The 15,707-nt window shown below is 41.9% G+C and overlaps 1 protein-coding gene across 2 annotated transcripts in view; it reads right to left on the reverse strand.

Annotated features, from left to right (window-relative positions):
- SAMD13 (sterile alpha motif domain containing 13) overlaps window positions 1-15,109 on the reverse strand; it is a 75,250-nt gene extending 60,141 nt beyond the window's left edge. The window contains exon 1 of one of the 2 annotated variants that reach the window (XM_070078161.1): window positions 14,979-15,109. In XM_070078161.1, coding sequence (XP_069934262.1) covers window positions 14,979-15,094 — 116 coding nt within the window. In that variant the 5' untranslated portion in view covers window positions 15,095-15,109. Of the gene's footprint in view, window positions 1-14,855 lie in introns of both variants that reach the window. The other variant, XM_070078160.1, reaches the window with a different exon arrangement.
- Between the last annotated feature and the right edge of the window lie 598 nt (window positions 15,110-15,707).

Consider the following 15,707-nt stretch of genomic DNA (forward strand, 5'->3'; position numbering starts at 1 on the left):
GGCGGTGAGGAGCTGACAGTGACCCTAGGCTGGTGAAGAACTGGTGAAGGAGGAGAGGGGGTGCAGCAGGAGTGCCTGACACAGGAGCCGAGGGAGGGAGAGGCGGGATGAGCACACCAACAGGTCTCACACTACAGAGAGGTAGCCGATGAGAGCAGACGGGCCACTAGATTGTACATCCATAGCCTATTGGGAGAGAGATGCCGACAAGGATTGTTTGGAAATTTACCAGAGTGATTTTGCTTGCGGCAGCAATGAGAAAGGCGGCACTGCTGGAAAAGAGCTGATGGACAAGGTTGTGAGGCCTCTTGCATCGCCCAGACAGTCCTGCACGGCGAGACTTCTCCCACATCCCACTTCTCTGTCCCGCTACTCATTCACCAGGGGAAAAACCTGTTTACAATTATCTGAGCCTAGAATCAATTTCACTTAGGAACATTTGTGTTTGTCACACAGTTTTAAGCTACAATGCATTTTCCTAGGATGCAATAAACGGAGTAGTGATATGCTGGGTGGAATGTGAATTGTCAGTACAGTTCATTTTGTAACTGTGCATTTCTTGGTGATTCTACAGACGGACACAGCTACTTCATTGTGCCTTTTAGTTCAGAAATGCCTTAGCAGCTCCATAGTCAGTTGTTTTATTATATTTTACATGACTTTACTTTTCTTTCTATACTACAATTAACTCAGGGCTTTGATTTAATTTAAATGTAAATGTGTAGGTAGTTTAAAACTGTCACTTCACAATAGTAACTAATATATTATTATATACAGTAGTAACTAGTATATTTGTTATGAAAAGGAGGAATTGGATTTGACAAGGTTGAGAACCACTTATTCGTTCAATGACTGTTTTGAGTCCCTCCTATTCTAGATAGTAGGCATAGATCAATATACAAAACACAAAGTGTGTTGCCTGTATGGAGCTTATATTCTCACATGGCACTGAAACAGACCAGAGAAAGCCAACCCCCTTGTTTCTAGGGCAGTATGATGCAAGTCCGTTTGGAAGATAAAATCTGGAGGAAAGGTTAGTGTTATGGTTTGAATTGTGTCGACCCCCCCCCCTCAACACCCCATACATTTAAACCCAGCAGGTGAACTTATTTTGAAATAAGATCATTGCAGGTGTAGTTAAGATAGAGTCACCCTGGGGGTCAGGAGTTCTAATCCAGTGTGACTGGTGTTCTTATTAAGAAAAGGAGACCCAGAGGTGAAAGCTCTAAGATGACAGGGATATACAGCAGGAAGATGGAGGATGAGCCTCAAGATCCACTGCACAAGCCAAAGGAGCACTAGGGTGTGCTGGTGCTGTGGCATAGTGGGTAAAATCCCCAGCCTGCAGTGCCAGCATCCCATATAGGCGCCAGTTCGAGTCCTGGCTGCTCCACTTCCAATCCAGCTCCCTGCTAATGCACCTGGGAAAACAGCAGAATATGGCCCTAGTGCTTGGGCTTCTGCACCCATGTGGGAGACCTGGATGAAGCTCCTGGCTCCTGGCTTTGGCCTGGCACAGCCCTGATCATTGTGGCCATCTGGAAGATCTCTCTCTCTCTGACTCTCCCTCTTTCTCTCTGTGACTCTGCCTTTCAAAGAAATAAATAATATATTTTTAAAAAAATCAATGTGGCTCACCAAATTATGGACTAATAAAGAATAAACATATGCTCATCTGAGTAGTTGCAGGTAAATCATTCTATAAAACTTAATACTTATTAAAATAAGCAAACAAGTAAGCAAACAAAAATTCTTAGCTATCTATGACAGAAATTAACTTCCTAAGTTGATAAAGAATTTATTTTCCAAAATCTCATGAAAATTATATGCATTGATGAAAGTTAGTAGCATTCCTTTAAAAATCAGTAAGAAGTCAAGGATGTGGGGCTAGTGCGGTGGCATACTTGGTTAATCCTCTACCTTATGCACTGGCATCCCATATGGACGCCGGGTTCTAGTCCCAGCTGCTCCTCTTCCAGTCCAGCTCTCTGCTGTGGCCCGGGAGGGCAGTGGAGGATGGCCCTGGTGCTTGGGTCCCTGCACCCACATGGGAGACCAGGAAAAAAGCACCTGGCTCCTGGCTCCTGGCTCCTGGCTCCTGGCTCCTGGCTTTGGATTGGCATAGCTCCGGCCATGGTGGCCATTTGGGGAGTGAACCAAGGGAAGGAAGACCTTTCTCTCTCTCTCTCTCAGTCTGTAACTCTACCTGTCAAATAAACAAATAAAAATCTTTAAAAAAGAAAAGAAGTCAAGGATGCCTGCTAATGCTCTTACTTCTGGCTAACAGATACTGGAAAACCTAGTCACACAATAAGAAAAGAAAAGAAAAAAAGTAACAAGTTTAGGAGAAACATTGCCATTATTTAATTATTTATAGATGAAGTGATTATTCACACACAGAAGCCAGAAATCTATGGATGATTATTAAAATAATAGCATTTAGTGGACACAGATCAATATCAATTGCATTTTTACTCACCAACTAAAAAGTAAAAATTTGGGGTGGGCATTTGGTGCAGCAGTGAAGATAGTACTTGGAATGTGCTCACCACATGTCTGGATTGTCTGGAATGAAGTCTGGGCTCTGCTCCTGATTCCAGCTTCCTGCTAACACACACGCAGGAGGAAGCAGGTGGTGGCTCAAGTGGTTGAGCCCCTGCCACCCGTGTGGGAGACCCAGATTGAGTCCTTGTTTTCAGCCTGGTTGTGTTTCGTAATGCATGTGTGTGTGGCATATGCCAGTTTGTACATACCAAATACTCATATTAAAGAAACGTGAAGAGGAGGAAGGAGAAGGGGAAGGAAGCAGATAAGTCTGACCAGAATGTAGCTTCATGTTATGGCTCTTAAAATAATTAACTGAACTCTCTGTGGCATTCTAATCAATACTGATGCTCAAGCAAGTACTATAAATGCAATGCTTGCAAAAACTCCTTAACTAGGAGTTAACTATGTACCTATATGGGTTAACTGACTGCCACTTCCTGTCCATAGAGCCAAAGGCAAGAAGTCAATTAAAAATGATTATCTTACAGAGAACGGCTCAGAGGCTGAACGGCCTTCCTCACGCCAACTCCACTACTAATACTGGTCAATGGTACTGGGTACTGAGCGATTGCTCTCCAGGGATGCTGCTAAACACATACAGTCCTCAAAGCAACGCTTTGAGGCTGATACTATTATTATTTCCAATTTACAATTGGACAAACTGAGGCATACAATGATTAAATACTCAGGCCAACATCACCCAACTAGGAAGTGGCAGTCTCTATTTTCTTGATTTGAACCTGGACTATCTAAGTCCCAAACCTATGCTCTTATGCTTCACTCTACACTATATCATTGTTCTCAAACTGTATTGTAAATAAGATTTGCACTGAGGCACTGGTTTACCATCTAGTTCTTCTGACACAGTTGGTCTTAAGTAGGTGTTCAAATGATCCCTGGAATTCTCGTTGTCAGTAGGTACCTTAGTCGCTCACTTGGCTTCTATCCAGTTTATCCCTCCCACAAATCTAAACATGTTCCTTTTCTACTTACAGTTCTTCATGCTTCTCAAGTTCAAGCACTGACTCAAGTTCAAATTTTTTAGATTAGCACACAAGGCTCTTTATGCTCTGACCCCTGATATCCCTTTAGTGGCACATCTGCCCATTTTCCTAAACTCACACTTACATTAATAGGTACCTTCTTCCAAAAACCATACGTAGTGGCATTTCATACCTGCATGCCCCAATAGTTGTTGCCTTTTCTTACCCAGAAATGCTCTGTCTACCTGATTCATTTAGCTAACTCCTACCAATACTTAAACAGAGGCAGAGAGAGAGAGAGAGAAGGGGAGAGAGAGAGAGAGAGAGAGAAGGAAGAAGAAGAAGAAGGAGGAGGATGGGGTAGGGGGAGGAGGGGGGGAGAGGGGGAGGAGGAGAAGAAGAAAGAGAGAGAGAGAGAGAGAGAGAGAGAGAGAGAGAGAGTCTTCCATCTGCTGGTTCACTCTCCAAATGGCCACAATGGCTGGAGCTGGGCCCATCTGAAGCCAGGAGCCTGGAGCTTCTTTCAGGTCTCCCATGTGGATGTGGGGGCTCAAGGACTTAGGCTATCTTCCCCTGCTTTCCCAGGCCATAAGAGAGAACTGGATTGGAAGTGGAACAGCTGGGACTTGAACCAGCGCCCATATGGAATGCTGGCATTGCAGTCAGCTGTTTTACCCGCTATGCCACAGTGCTAGCCTCTATATCTTTCCTTGATACTGATTGAAGAGCCTTCCCTCCTTCTGTAATAACCATATTTTCTTATATTGTGATGCTAATTGCAGTATACTATAAACTTCGGTGTATTCAAATGTCTCCTCTTCTAGTAATCTTTAATAATACTGATGTGTTACTGATTGAGTTGTTTTAAGTCCTTGCTAACAATATTTTAAATTCTAACCACAACTTCCTAAAGCACCTATCTTCAGCTACACTTTAAAATTGAGGCTTACAGAGTAAGGCAATGGATCCATGGTCATTGCCATTATAATGGCAACACTATCCTCACACCTGGTTCTGTTGCTTTATTTGACATTTGCCAGAATCTGGCACCATATCTAACATTTCCTGATAAGATGGATGTGGCTGAATCGTTGTGCTGGCTTGAAATAAGTCCTAGTTTAGAAGAAAATAAAGCAGCCAAATTTGAAGTCAAATCAAGCAGACTCTCTGCCTCTATTGAGCTGCTGAGACAGGAAAGTTCCTAAACAGCCATGCATCCTGGGAGGTGTAAGCGTGGCAAGTGGGCTTCCTGGGCGGGGAACTTTGGCACTGGAAGCTGCAGATCAATGAGGGGAACCGAAAGAGTCTCAACTCAGAGGCAGAGTGCCTGTTGGTACAAGTTTTCTTCGCAGAAGAACTATGTGGTCATGCAGTATTTATCTTAGTTCCTCAGATGGGAAGATAGTGATTTGCTATCTCTGTGTACAGCTGTGAGCAGAGAGATTGATGTGGGAATCTGGTCTCAGTGCCAGTGTGTGCGCACTGCCTGCCTTTTGGTTTGTGTCCAGGGCTGCTGTTTTCTGAAAATAGAATCTTATACTGCCTGTGATTCAATCCCTTTTCATCTCATGTTCTCTCTAGCTCGTAAGTTTTAAAAGAATCAACCCATCTCTGATTGCTTGCTGCATGCCGTTTTCCCAAAAATTGGCGAAATTTGCAAGTTATTACCAAGAGGTTTATATAAACTTTTTTGAAAAAACAGAGACAGAGTGAACAAGTGGGAGAGGGTGGGGGTGAAAGAGACAGGAAGGGAAGGAGGGAAGGAGGGAGGGAGAGAGGAAGAGAGAAAGAGAAAGAGAGAGAGAATCACTCTTCTGTCCACTGTTCACTCCCTTGCAATAGGTGGAATTGGGCCTGGCTGAAACTAGGTAATTGATACAGAGACCCAAGTTCTTGAGCCATTACCTTCTACCTTCCATGATGTGCATTAGCTGGAAGTTCAAATCAGGAGTAGAGCTAAGACTTAAACCAAGGGAGCCTGATAGGGAATGCAGGCATCCCAAGTGGTGTCTTGAACCAAAGTCCTGCCCCTATTACCCAGCATGTAAGCTTCCTTTTGTTAATTACTGGAAGTTAGTGTAATATGAATCAGAGGAAAAATATATTTCCTATGCTGCCTCTTTGATCATTTACAAAATCATGGAAATGTCTTTGTCACCCTGAGTCCTTTGACTAAGGTAACAGTTCAGGAAGCCATCCCCTGGGGTCCATCTTACCTCAGCTGCACCTGGATTAGCCTTCCTAATGCTGTAGCTTGTTGGCTCTCTTTGCTCCTTCTCTAGGAGCTCCCCTTCTGTAACGTCTTCCTTTCAGGTGACTGTCTAATGTGGCTTCTGTGCAACCCCTGTAACTGGAAGCGGCAGTGCTGCAAGTTCTGAGCAGCTGCAATGCCTCCATCTGCATCCTGTTCCCCAGTCGCCATTCAGGATCTGCACAGAGAGGCCCTGGGTAGAGTCCTGCGCTCCCTGTCCTGCCGCCCCTCCACTGGGAGGCTTAGACACTGGTGATTGCTCTTCAGCAATATGTGCAGTTTCATTGATCAGTTAGGCTCTGGGTATTTAATTTTCTGTGATGTGAACCCCGTGAGTGGTATGTAACTGACTGTTTATTTCTCACTGACTTCCTAACTCAGCCAGTGTAGTGTTGTTGGCTTAATAATGGGACTTAAATGCAGTTTTCTGCCTCTAGCTCTCTTTTCTCCCGACAAGAAAATCAGGGAGGTGAGGGCAGGCAGGTATCTCCGACATTCAGTGGTTAACTTCCTCCCCCCCCCCTTTTTTTAAGATTTTATATATTTATTTGAAAGTCAGAGTTACAGAGGGGCAGGGGCAGAGAGAGAAAATGAGAGAGAGATCTTCCATCTGCTGGTTCACTCTCCAGATGGCTGCAACTACTGGAGCTGCGTCAATCTGAAGCCAGGAGACAGGAGTTTCTTCCAGATCTGCCACCCAGGTGCAGGGGCCTAAGGACTTGTGCCGTCTTCTACTGCTTTCCCAGCCATAGCAGAAAGCTGGATCAGAAGTGGAGCATCCGAGACTTGAATCGGCACCCATATGGGATGCTGGCACTGCAGGTGATGGCTTTACCCACTATGCCACAGTGTGGCACTCCCTTCCCTTGCCTGAGACTGGTCTTGGAAAACTCAGAGAACTCCAAGTAGGGTAAATACCAGAAAAGCAACACCTATACATAGTTTTGTAATTATAGAAAATCAAAGATAAGGAAAAAATTCCTGAAAGAAGCAGAAGGGGAAAAAGACCTTATAGATAAGAATTACATCTGACTTGTCTTTAAAGGCCATGCAAGCAGGAAGAAAATGGAATGCCATATTTGAAATGTGGAGAGAGAAAACTCACTTAGAATTCTGTACCCTGTAAATGAAACATAATTAAAGAATTTCTCAAACAAAAATCAAGGAAATTGTTGCCAATAGACCTGCCTCACAAGAAATGCTAAAAGAGGTTCTTTAGAGAGAAGGAAAAGAACATAAGTCAGAAACTTAAATCTGCATAAAGAAAGGAAAATAATCAGAGAAGGAATTAATGAAGATAAAAACTTATTCTTCATATTCCTAATTGATCTAACAGATAACAGTTTACATAATCATAGAACCAATTTATTTGATTATATATTATACATATACATTTATGTACTCTTATGTATAAGTGGAATAAATGGCAGCAATGATACAAGAGAGAAGAGGGAGGAATTGGAATTCTTTTGTTTTATAACATACACTACCCATGAAGTGTAATAGTGTTGTTTGAATGTGGACTTGGGATAATTATAAATGTAGGTGACAGGCCATTAGCAATTATTATAATAAGAGTTTTTTTTAAAGTGGTTCAATTGATATTCTAAAAAATACAGAAAATGGAATTGTGTAAACTTCTCAGTTTTAACAATAGAAAGAAGAAAAAGATGGAAGACAAAAATAGGAACAAAGAACAGAACAACAGATAGAAAGCAAATAAATATGGTCAATATTAATTCTACCAAATCAATAACTAGCTGAACATCAATGGTCTAAATGTGCTAACGGAAAGAGAGAGATTGTCAGAGTAGGTCAAAAAACAAGATTCCGGGCTGGCACTGTGGCGCAGCGGGTTAAAGTCCTGGCCTGAAGCACCGGCATCCCATATGAGCACCGATTCTAGTCTCAGCTGCTCCTCTTCCAATCCAGCTCTCTGCTATGGCCTGGGAAAGCAGTGGAAGATGGCCCAAGTCTTTGGGCTCCTGCACCCATGTGGGAGACCCAGAAGAAGTTCCTGGCTCCTGGCTTCAGATCGGCACAGCTCCAGCCGTTGACGCCATTTGGGGAGTGAACCAGCAGAAGGAAGACCTTTCTCTCTGTCTCTCCCTCTCACTGTCTGTAACTCTACCTCTCAAATAAATAAATAAAATCTTTAAAAACAAGAAGACTCAACTATGTGTTGTCCACAAGAAACTCACTTTAAATATGAATACACATATAGGTTCTGTAAACGGATAGAGAAGTAAAAAGTAAATGGATAAAGATATGCTATGCTAATACTAATTTTAAAAATGCACAAGAGGGTATATTAACTTTAACAAAGCTGATTTCACAGTGAGAAAGCTTATCAGGACAAAGAACATTACAAAATATATTGAAGATATAATAAACTTTAATGTGTATGTGCCTAACCAAGCTCTAAAATACATGAGGCAAAGCCTGATAGCACTGCAATGTGAAATAGATGAATCCACTATCCAAATGGACAGAACCAGCTAGCAGAAAATCTGCAAGAATATGGTTGAACTCAAAACAACCACCAGTCAATTGGATATAATGGCCATTTATAGATCATTAGCCAATAACAGCAGAATATAAATATTTTTCAAGCTTAAACAGCATTTACTAAGCTAACCCTCATCCTGGGCCATAAATCACTTCTTAACAAATAATAAAGAATAGAAATCATACATTTTGTATTTTTATACCACAATGGATTTAAAATAGAAATCAATAATAGAAAGGTTGCTGGAGAAAAATCTCACAATGTTTCTAAATAATATACAGGTTTCAAAAAATCACATAAAAATGTAAAAATATTTTGAACTAAATGAGAATGAAAATACAACTGATAAAAATTTATGGGATGCAATAAAAGCAGCACTTACAGAGAAATTTATAGCATTGAACACACATTTTTAAAAAGATTCACTTATGTATTTGAAAGTCAAAATTACAGAGATAGATGGACAAAGAAAGGGAGAAAAAATATCCTCCATCCACCCACTTGCACATTCCTTGGATGGCCACAATAGCCAGTGCTGGGCCAGGCCAAAGCTAGGAGCTAGGAGCTCCATCCAGGTCTCCCACATGAGTGGCAGGGGCCCAAACACTTGGGTCATCTTACACTGCTTTTCCGAAGCCATTAGCAGGGAGCTGGATCAGAAGCAGAGCAGTCAGGACATGAACCAGCACCCATATGGGATGTTGGCAATTGCAGGTGATGACTTTACCTGCTACACCACAATGCTGGCCCCTGAATGAACTTTTTTTTTTTTTTTTAAGAAAATGATCTAAAATCAATTAGCTAAGCTTCTACTTAGGAAACTAGAGAAATAAAAACAAAGTAAATCCAAAGTAAGAAGAAAATAATAAAAATTAGAGCAGATACCAGAATCCCACACTGGTGTGCTGGCTGGAGTCCTGGCTGCTCTGCTTCCAATACAGCTTCCTGCTAATGTGCCTAGGGAGGTAGTGGATGATGGCTCAAGTACTTGCAACCCCACTACCCATCTGGGAAACCAGAGTGGAATTCCTGGCTTTTGGCTTCAGCCTGGACCAGCTCTACCTGTTGTGATCATCTGGGGTATGAATTGGCAATAGATCTCTCTTTCTCTCTATCACTCCCTTTTTGTCTAATACTTTGCTTTCAAGTAAATAATTTTTAACAAAAATTAGAACATAAAACAATAAAATGGAAAACATAAGTCAATGCAGAAAATCAACCAAATCCCAAACAAAATTAGGAAGCCTCTAGAATAAGAGAGGGCACAAATTGCTACCACAAGGAAGAAAAGAGGAGAAATCACCAATGATCTCATGGTCATTAAATGAATAATAAAATAATACTATGAACAACACTATCACCACACATTAGATAATGTAGGTAAAATAGACCAACTCCTTGAAAGATACAATCTCCCAAAAGTCACATAGGAAGAAACAGACAATATAAATAGACCTATGTTCATTTAAAAAGTTGAATTAGTAATTAATATCTTTCCAAAATAGAAAGCACCAGGCCCATATGAGTTCACTGTTGAACTTTAGCAAACAGCTAAGAATTATAAAAATTCTCTACAAATATTTTTCAAATGATAGAAGCAGGAAGCATACTTCTTAAATCATTCTATGAGGCCAGTATTATTCTAATACCCAAACTAGACAAAGGCATTGCAAGAAAACTATAGTTTAACAATGCTCATGAACATAGACCCAAAAGTCTTCAACAAAACATTAGCAAAATGTACCCAAAAATCTATAAAAAAAATCATGCACCATGACAAGTGAAATTTTCTCCAGGCATGCAAGGCTAATTAAAGAAATCAGTTACTGGGCCGGTGCTGAGGATTAGCAGGTAAAGCTACCATCCACAGTGCTGGCATCCCATGTGGGCGCCATTCATGTCCCAACTGCTCTACTTCTGATCCAGCCCCCTGCTATTGGCCTGGGAAAAGCAGCAGAAGATGGCCCAAGTACTTGGGCCCCTGTACCCACGTGAGAGACCCAGAAAAAGCTCCTGGCTCCTGGCTTCAGATTGGCTCAGGTCCAGCTATTAGTAGTCATTCAGAGAATGAACCAACAATTGGAAGAGCTCTCTCTCTGTCTCTCCCTCTCTCTGTAGCTTTACCTTTCAAATAAATAAATCTTTTTAGAAAATGTTTAAAAATCAATTAATATAATTCATCATACCAATAGAATAAAGAAAAAATCATGATAATATCAAGATACAGAAAAAGCATTTGACATAATCCAACATCTGTTCATGATAAAAACTTTATAAAAAAGAAGTAGTGGGAAACTTCCTCAACTTGATAAAGAGTATCTTCAAAAACTTACAGTTAACATCAGAATTACTGGTGTGAAACATGAAGCTTTCCCACAAAATCAGGAATAATGCAAGATTTTTCCATCTCACCACTGCTTTTCAACATTAAACTAAAAGCCCTAGATAATGTTATAGAACAAGAAAAAGAAATAAAAGGTACTTGTAGACAGATTTGGATGGAAATAATAAAATTATTGTTGACAAAAAAATCTTGGAACTAATAGCAGTTATAGCAAAGTTGCAGGATTCATGGTTAATGTACTAAAGCCTACTGCTTTTTGATAGCAAGGAGCTAGTAGAATTTGAAATTCAAAATCTAGTGTCATTTAAATTAGCATCTCCCAAAATGAAATACTTGGGTATGAATCTAGCAAAATACATATAGTAGCTGTATGAAGAAAACTATAAAACTCTGATGAAAAATACCCCAAAAAACTATTGAACGTTAATGGACAAGGAACCTCAATATTGCCATTATGTCAGCTATTCCTAATCCTCCCATCTGTTTTGTCAGTATCAGAAAACTGATTCTGACATTTAAATGCAGAAGTGGAAGATCCACAATGGCCCACAAAATACTGAAGAAGAACAACATTGGAGGATCGTCACTATTTGACTTTAAGACTTACTATAATGCTACAGTAATCAAGACAATGTGGTATTGGCCGAAGAAGAAATAGATCAAAGGCACAGAATAGATATCCCAGAAGTAGTTCCACATAAATATAATCAACTAATTTTTGACAAAGATACAAAGGCAATATGATGGAGCAAGGTTAGTCTGTTCAACAAATAGTCCTGGAAAAACTAGAGCAGCTACATAGAAAAAAATTACTAAACATAGATATAGACCTTACTCCCTTCTCAAAAGTTAACTCAAAATGGGTCACAGATTGAAATGAAAACACAAAACTATAAAACTCCTGGAAGATAATGTAGGAGCAAATCTAGATGATGATGGGTGTGGTAATGACTTTTCAGATGCAACAGCACAGTATCATCCATGAAAGAAAGAATTTAAATTTCATTAAAATTAAAAACTTGTACTGTGTGAAAAACATTGGCAAAGGACTAATTTAAAAAAATCCATGGGCAGAGATAAAATATTTGCAAAAAAAAAAAAAAACACTAGACAATGGATTGTTATCCTATATATATATAATATATATATATATATAAAACTCTCAAAATGCAACAAGAAAACAACCTTATTAAAATATGGACCAAAGACCTTAATAGACATATTATCAAAAAAGAGACACAGATAATAAATAAGCAAAGAGAGAGATGCTCCACATCGTAATATCATCAGAGACATGCAAATGAAAACAAAGAAACACCACTAGTTGAGTGGCCAAAGTCCGGAAACTATCAATACCAAGTGGTGGGAAAAATGTGGAACCACAGGAACTCTCATTCATTGCTAGCAGGAATGCAAAAGGGTAAATCCGTTGTGGAAGAGAGTGTGGTGATCTGTTACCACGGTAAACATGCTCTTATCCCAAGATTCAACAAGCCTGCCTCCTTGGTATTTACCCACAGGAATAGAAAGCTTATGTCCACACAAAAATCTGCACATGGATATTTCTAATAGTTTTATTCAAAACTTGGAAGCAACTAACATGCCTTTCAGTAGGTGATATATATACTGTGGTACATCCAGACAACGGAATATTATTCCATGCCAGAAAGAAAAGCATTATCAGGCCACAAAGGAAACTTACATGTATATCAATAAGTGAAAAGTAACCAGTCTGAAATACTATATACCGTGTAATTTAACTATATGACATTCTAGAAAAGACAGAACTATGGAAACAATGAAACGTTAGTGTTTTCCAGGAGTTCGCAGGGACAGAGCATGAATAGACGGAGCACAGAGGATTTTAGGGCAGTGAAACTTGCATGACACAAGCGTACTCTAAAAAGTTCAGGGCTGAGGCCATGGCACCTGCGGCGCTGGCCTCCCAAATGGACGCCAGTTCTAGTCCCGGCCACTCCTCTTCCAATCCAGCTTTCTGCTGTGGCCCAGGAGGGCAGTGTAGGATGGCCCAAGTGCTTGGGAACCTGCACCTGCATGGGAGACCAGGAAGAAGCTCTTTGCTTCTGGCTTCGGATCAGCGCAGCTCCGGCCGTTGTGGCCATGTGGGTAGTGAACCAACGGAAGGAAGACCTTTCTCTCTGTCTCTCCCTCTCACTGTCTGTAACTCTACCTCTCAAATAAATAAATAAAATATTTAAGAAGTTCATGGAAAATTAAAAGATATTTAAATATTTTTGAAATAAACACATAGGCTTTTCAAAATATGCATTTTCCATGAACTTTTTGAAGACCCCTCTCATACTGTAATGGTGGGCCTATATCTTACAAATTTGTCCAAACCCACTGAATATATGCCATCAAAAGTCAATTCTAGGGGCTGGTGCAATGGCATAGCCTGCATTGCTGGCATTCCATATGGGCACTAGTTCAAGTCCTGGCTATACCACTTCTGAACCAGCTCTCTGCTGTGGCCTGGGAAAGCAGTAGAGGATGGCCCAAGTGCTTGGGCCCCTGCACCGACATGAGGGACCCAGAAGAAGCTCCTGGCTCCTGCCTTTAAATCGGTACAGCTGTGGCCACTGCAGCCATTTGGAGAGTGAAGCAGTGAGTGGAAGATCTCTCTCTTTCTATCCTCTTCCAACCCCATAATTCTGTCTTTTAAATATATAAATAAATCTTAAAAAAGAGAGAGAGAGAGTGAACTCTAGAGCAAACTATGGGATTTGTGTGTCAACTGTAGCAATTATAACACTCTGGCGTGCAATGTTGAAAAAGGAAGAAGCTACTCATGTGCAGGGACAGGAAATATATGAGAAATCTCTGTACCTTCTGCTTCATTTTGCTGTAAACCTGATGCAACTTTAAAAAATGTACTTTATTTGAAAGCAAAGCAATACACCTGATTTTATGATCAACGAGGTTGGGCAGGACCGACGTAAATCTTCTGGCACAGTTCTTTGTTTAACTTCACCTTTCTAAAGAACAGCAGCTGGCTGGGTGTTGGCTGCTTTTCCTGCTGCATGAATGACTGGCCCTGGCCAGGTACACTTAACAGACAGGTGTGTCCAGACCTCTCCCCTACTTTGCTCCAAGTCAGTTATTTTTATTCCTAGGATAGGTCTCAGGTGGAATGTTCTTTGTAAATAGGAGGAGTTGTAGGTTTTGTTGGTTCTGATGCTTTTACAACGTGGGGAGGTTCTCTTTAAGGAAGAGTAAATTGAAGTATAAATGCAAAGCAAAGTACAGAGATCCCGGAAGAGGCTTTTATAAATGAGCGCTCCTAAGCTTAAACTTCATTATCTTTGCAGCACAGGTACCTCAGTATAGCTTTCTCATTTTGGAGCAAATCAAAATAAGTCTGTTATTCAATTTACACATTTAATATGTATTAGATAAACTGAGTTAGTGCGAATGAAGATAAAACAGAAATAGATCATTTTGATGGGGGACACATAAATACTCTCAGCAAAAACAGGTCATTACCTTGCAAAAACATGTCACTGCCCATACTTAGCAGGGACCCCAGCAGCCTGCGCATGACCCCTGGGGAGACCCAAGCCCCCTTTGGGTTCCTATCTGGAAAAGCTCCGCCTCTGACCCCGCCCATTCTCAAGGCATTTCCTGTAGGAGTCCTCCTTTCTAGATGCTCTGGGATCTCCTGCAACTCGAGAGGATTTTTTTTTTCAGGGACCTGAAAGCCCTTGCACTGGAATGTCGCCATCAGGAAGGACAGACAGGGCCTCTGTCTCCCAGGGGTAGGGCAGAATCCTGACTTCAGTAATTGGGAGTTCCCAGGCAGGGCTGGCCTAATCATATCGACACTGACTAACCCTTTGGACAGTTTCACTTCCCTAGTGAGCCTCTGCACCCCCCCCCCCCCCCCCCCGCCACTTCCCTACTCCCTGGTTCTCCTTTTCTAATTCCCGGTCAGCTCTGCAAATCTGGGTGGAGCTCAGGCCTTGCCCTTATGGTTAGTGGCACTGAGTCAAGTCTATTTTCACAGTCGTAACTTACATGCAGCTTTCTTTACCTTTGACACGGCCGAGTGGACGCCAAAGCTGAGCTTTTAACGAGACCCAAAGCATAGGCTCTCGTTGTTGGCGAGTTTAAGAGGATCTCCCCCCCGGCCCCCATGCGCCCTACAACTACAGAAAGCACAGCCTGATTCCCTTGCACCCACCTTCCAACCACCTTTCTGACCTCATCTGCAGCTGCTCTGGGCCGTACTCGCTCCTCTCCAGCTGTGCTGGCCTCCCCGTTCTTCCATGAGCCGAGCAGGCATGCGCGCACCTGCGGGCCTCTGCACGTGGGGCTGCTCCCCACCTGAAACGGTGGTGTCTCCGCTTGGCGGAGGAGACTGGGGTGCAGCGAAGTTCATGGTTGTGACTGTATGACGTCAGCCGGAGGAACGACCCCCAGTGCTTCTCCGCTGGCTGCATTCGTGACTTCTTCTTCCTCTCATGCTCCACCCAACTGGTCAGGAAATGCCACTGGTTCCACTTCCGAAGGACAAGAGTGCTCTGTGTCTCACGCCCTCACTCCTCTCCACCTTACTGTGGGGAGGGGCCGCCAACTCTTGCGTGCATTGCTGCCTCCCACCTTCTCCAATGCGGAGCTCTTAAACTAGAAGTTAGATCATCTTATCCCACATCTCAAAAACCTCTCATGCCTCCTTATTTCGTCCAAGGTAAAAGCCAAAGATAATTACAAAGGCCTATAAAGCACTACAGTTACGCTGTCGGATGCAGTGAGCGCTGGCCACGGTTGCTAAGAGAGCGCTTGTGATGTGGCCCATCAGAATGGTGTATGAAATGCATATGGGATTTGGATGGCTTAGTTTGAAAGTAAGAATGTTATGGATCTCCTTAATAATTTTTTAAAAGATTTATTTCTTTGACAGGCAGTGTCACAGACAGAAGGTGGGAGAGAGAGAGAGAAAGAGAGAGAGAGAGAGAGAGAGAGAGATTCACATCCCCAAATGGCTGTAACGGCCAGGGCTGAGCCAAGACAAAGCCAGGAGCCTGGAATTCCATCTGGGTCTCCCATGTGGGT

Source organism: Oryctolagus cuniculus, chromosome 7 (assembly GCF_964237555.1).
Source record: "Oryctolagus cuniculus chromosome 7, mOryCun1.1, whole genome shotgun sequence".
Classification (NCBI taxonomy): Eukaryota; Metazoa; Chordata; class Mammalia; order Lagomorpha; family Leporidae; genus Oryctolagus; species Oryctolagus cuniculus.